This window comes from Sarcophilus harrisii, chromosome 4 (genome assembly GCF_902635505.1).
Source record: "Sarcophilus harrisii chromosome 4, mSarHar1.11, whole genome shotgun sequence".
Lineage (NCBI taxonomy): Eukaryota > Metazoa > Chordata > Mammalia > Dasyuromorphia > Dasyuridae > Sarcophilus > Sarcophilus harrisii.
In genome coordinates, this window is record NC_045429.1 from 355,164,175 (window position 1) to 355,168,993 (window position 4,819).

The 4,819-nt window shown below is 38.7% G+C and overlaps 1 protein-coding gene across 1 annotated transcript; it reads right to left on the bottom strand.

Moving 5' to 3' along the window:
• Positions 1–594: 594 nt before the first annotated feature.
• LOC100934629 (cornifin alpha) lies at positions 595–3,609 on the bottom strand. The gene is made up of 2 exons (XM_003770621.2): positions 3,513–3,609; positions 595–1,482 (listed from the first exon to the last, which is right to left on the bottom strand). Exon 2 carries the CDS (start codon positions 1,460–1,462, stop codon positions 935–937), a length of 528 nt encoding a protein of 175 aa, XP_003770669.1. The 5' UTR covers positions 1,463–1,482; positions 3,513–3,609; the 3' UTR covers positions 595–934.
• Between the last annotated feature and the right edge of the window lie 1,210 nt (positions 3,610–4,819).

Below are 4,819 nucleotides of genomic sequence, written 5' to 3' on the forward strand. Positions count from 1 at the left end.
TATATGTATACTACTTCACATTTATAAGTGCTTTTTTATGTGAGGAAGGGTAATAGTTAACATCATTTTGCACATGAGGAAGTGGAAGCTTAGCAAGTTGGCTAAAATCACACAACTTATAAATGGAAGATCCAGGGCTCAAAGCTAGCTCTTTAGACTCCAATACTAATGATATTTCCACTATGTCATCAGCAAGGTATGACATGGGTTAGGTTGGTTAGGAAGCATCTTAGAATCTGGGAATGAGTTTTATCTAAGTACAACGCTCTAGGTCTGACTCTGGCCCAAGCAGCCAAAGAAAGAGCTTGGCCATTACACGATAAGCTAAATGTTTATTTTCACAGTGACTGCTTGATACCTAGCATGATGACACCTGAGCCTAAAGTTTGTGTGAGGGTTGGGCACCTTGTATCCTATATCCTTCTCCACTCAACCCATCACCATAAAAAGTTCATGAGTTGGTTTTATTTTCTAAATGTCCCATCACCCTTTAATGTCCCCAAATTACCAGCTACTCTAGAAGAAAATAAGATTGGGAAGGCATTGGTTGGAATCACTGAGAACATGGCTAATTATACAAATACACAGGTAAAATTAGCTTGAATAATGACTTTAATGACAGCAGAGAGAGGAAGATTCAGTGTCTTCTGAATTTATTCTCTGTAGAGCCTTGACAGCTTGGGAAACTATCTATATCTTCAGCCTGAGCCAGATATTTAAGCATCTCAGAATGGGGACAAGAGTCAGTGCTAAATGTTTTCAGTTAACAAATGTAGGAAAGCCATTTTGCTAATTCATTTCAGCACGTGAATTACAGGTTCAAAACTTCTAAGGGGGATAGCAGAAGCATTTAAGCTTGACAGCAAATGAAAAAAGGAATTTCAGCAATTAGAAGTTTGTCCCACGAAGGATGAGGATGAGATCTTGGATCATCTTACTTCTGCTTGGTCTTGGGGACCTGTGGGTACTTCTCTTGGCTAAGAGGTGGCGTAATTGTGGTGGGATAGGGACCTGGAACCTTGGTGGTTCCTGTTCCTGGGACCTGAGGATGGCTTGGCACTGAAACCTCGGGGTTGCATGGCTCTGGCAGCTTGGTGGTTCCTGTTCCTGGGACCTGAGGATGGCTTGGCACTGAAACCTCAGGGTTGCATGGCTCTGGCAGCTTGGTGGTTCCTGTCCCCGGGACCTGAGGCTGTTTTGGCATTGAGACCTCAGGGTAGCATGGCTCTGGCAGCTTGGTGGTTCCTGTACCTGGGACTTGAGGATGGCTTGGCACTGAAACCTCAGGGTAGCATGGCTCTGGCAGCTTGGTGGTGCCTGACCCTGGGATCTGAGGGTCGCATGGCTCCTTGGTATGAGGGACAAATGGCTTCTGGGGAGGTGGCTGGCAGGGCTGTTTCACCTGCTGCTGCTGGAGCTGAGGGGGTATAACATTGGGCTGCTTCTGTTGATGGGAAGACATAGTTGTGGATGTGGTTGTACCTGGAGAAGAAAGGACACTAAGTTACTTTGTTATCAACTGAGGAATAGCCAGGACTTCTACTAGAGAAGTGTGACTTCATGGACATTCCAAGATTTTCCCTTTCTTCCTCCTGTTCTTCTTGCCCATCTCTTTTTCATAGTGAAATGTGCTCAGAATCAGTCTAAATCAGAAGATAGGATGATTTCCTCATTGTTTTTCTCAGATTTTGGGTTCTCTCCCTCCTAGTTTTGCTCATGTCTGTAATGGGTCTGCTTCTGAACCTCTTAATGCCAATTGTTGGCTCTCCCTTTCTGTCTTCCCCTCTCTCTTTTTGTCTATACTATTTTGCTTTTCTTATTTTTCTTGAGGGTTCAATCTTTAATTCTATCTTCTTTCTTTCTCTATGTGATCCTCATGTCTTTAGATCTAGATTTGGAAAGGACATTGGAGGTAATCTCATTCAACCCTGTCATTTTAGGGATGAAAACACTAAAGAATTACATAACATGTCCAAGGGCACACAAGGAATAAATAGCAGAGCTGGAATTGGACAGCATTTCCTGTTATTAGACATCCAGTGCTCTTTCCATTTAATTATGCTATTCCCTTTTCCTGCTATTTCTCTCTCCTCTCATACTGTCCAATTCTGTTACAAGTGCATGTTCCTGAGAGGAACACAAAACAACATTAGATTACTTGGAAAAGAAGTGAGTCAGAAAGATGTCAATTTGTCCACTAGAAATATATTAAATACTCTGTATTTCTATAATTTTAGAATGAGAATTTTATATGAAGTTTTAGAGGGATTGTTGTGCTGTAAAAGAAAAAAAGCATTAAGTAAGGTTACAGAGACCTCTATTCAAATCCAAACTTTGCTGCTAACTAAACTTTTGATCTTGGCCAAATAATTTATCTCTCTAGACATTCCTTCCTTTCTTTATGCATAATACAAATGGATTTGATTTTAGATTAGCTTAAAATCACAGATTCTCAGGAAGCAAAGGATTTCAGACATTGTCCAATCTGTATCTAAAATGTTTATAAGTGGTACAGTGGATAAAATGACAGGCTGGGAATCAAAAGGGCCTAAGTTCAAATCTAACATCACACTCTTACTATTTGAGTGATCCTAGTCCAGTTACTGTTTGCCTTATCTATAAAATGAGCTGGAAAAGGAAACAGCAAACTATTCTAATATCTTTGCTAAGAAAACCCAAATTTCTTACCAAATTTGGTAAGAAAACTCACAAAGAGTCAGATATAATTGAACAACAATTGTAATGTCTCATAAGTAGTCATCCATTCCCTACCTAAAGATAACTGTTATGGGGGGAATCTCCAACCTCTTAAGGAGACTCACTCTTCATTGTAATAAATCTAATTGCTAGAAGTCTTTCCTTTTTATCAAGCTTAAATCTGCCTCTTTGCTACCTTCATATACTGCTCCTAATACTGCTCTCTGGGACTGGGGGGAATAAGTCTGAACCCCTTTCCATGTGACAACTCTTCAAATACTTGAAGGTAGTTATTATAGCTCTAAGTCAATAAGCATTTATTAAGCACCTACTATGTGCCTATTTTTTCAACAGGTATATATATATAAATACATATCTATCTAGAGATAGATATGTATAGACATAGTAAAATATGTATATAGATATACATATATGTACACATCATGTATGCGTATGTTTATATATACAGATATATATACAAACATACACACACACTCACACATGTGTGTAAAAGCTCAGAGATACCTGATAAATGTACATAATCTTCAAAATGTCTTCTAGATTTGGCATTCCAAAATTCTATGAAATCCCCTTTTTTCCCTCAAACAGAAAATGATGAAGTGGTAAATGACACTTAAAAATTTCTGGTCAGAAATGAAGTAATCTAAATTCTAGTCCTGCCTTTGCTCTCTGATTTTGGCAAGACATTTCTCCACTGAACATCAAAATGCATCATCTCTATTAATGAGTTCTATGAATCTAGCATGCTCAGCATAGTGTGTTATTAAGAAAAGAATCAGAATAAAGATGCTTACCTACTGCTCAGAGAAAAGCAGCTTCTCAAGGTACTCAAGTCTGTTGTTGAATCCTAGGTATATTATGAGGTTTTTATATAGTTTCTTCTCGTGTCAAAGAAATGAAATGGTTCTTGGTCTTATTCTTTTCATTCTTTCCCTGCCCAACAATGAATCACCTTAACCTTTTTCACTTACCTGTCTGGTCAGTTTTTTTCATTAAAACCACTCAGTTAACATTCCTCTGGCACTTAATATACAATAATATTATTGCCACTTAATATCCACTCCCCTCCCTCTCCCATTCCCACCTTGAAACTAGCCAACGGTGACACTAAGGACAGAGCTCCCTTGGAGTTGTTTCATAAATTTAATACGGGGAGCAGGAAATTCTAGACCTTCTGGTATATAGACATTGACTTTTATTCCCTAGAGGACCAGTGCCCTTGAATCTGGCATACTGGATAAACTAGGTTCTTGTGCACCTCCTAGGTGAAAATAGTTTCTCCAGTTTGTATGGGTTGAGCAAATGGAAATATTAAGTTGAGGATTAATGAATCTGGTGGGGTTGAACATGGGGCCCAGTGAATTGTGATATTTATTCTATATCTTTGTTGTGTATATAGTGATTTATGCGTTGTTTGTCCTCATTAAAATGTAACTTTCCTGAAGACAAGGACTCCCCCCCCCCCCCCCCCCCCCCCCCCCGCCATTTCTTTTAATCAATATGATTAGGGCAGTGTCTGCCTGGCACATTTTCTAGGCCCTTTCCCTAAATGTTTTCATTTTCTCCTTACCTCATCTATCTATCTTTATCCCTTCTCAATTAAGCAATCATTCAACAAGCATTTATTAAAAACTTCCTCTATGTCAGGCACTGCAAGCCATTTGGTAGGTATATAATGAAGGCCAAAAGAAATGAAATGGTACTTGATCTTATTCTTTTCCTGCCTTCAAAGAGCTTATATTTTAATGGGGGACAGCATGATGACAATTGTGTATACACAAGATATATATGTAATGTAAGGAGAGAGAATCTCAGATTAAAAACAAAACAAACAATAAAAATAGCAGGAGGGATTTATCACATGGAATGAAAAAAGCCTCTTTTAGAAGGTGAAATTTAATCTGAATCTTGAAGAAAGCCAGGGAAGTCAGGATGCCAAGGACTTTCCCCAATATTTCATCAATCTTAGAAAATCTGCTCCCCATTTTCCATCTAAGCCTCCTTACCTGGTCCTTTCTATGAGATTTGAATTAGTTGCTGATACTCAAGTGTTCCTGATATGTAATTGTTATTTGCTTACCTCTACTAGTGTATAATACAA

What these genes read in the sequence shown, in the direction of transcription:
- LOC100934629 (XM_003770621.2), bottom strand. Translation starts at nt 1,462, where the DNA reads ATGTCTTCCCATCAACAGAAGCAGCCCAATGTTATACCCCCTCAGCTC.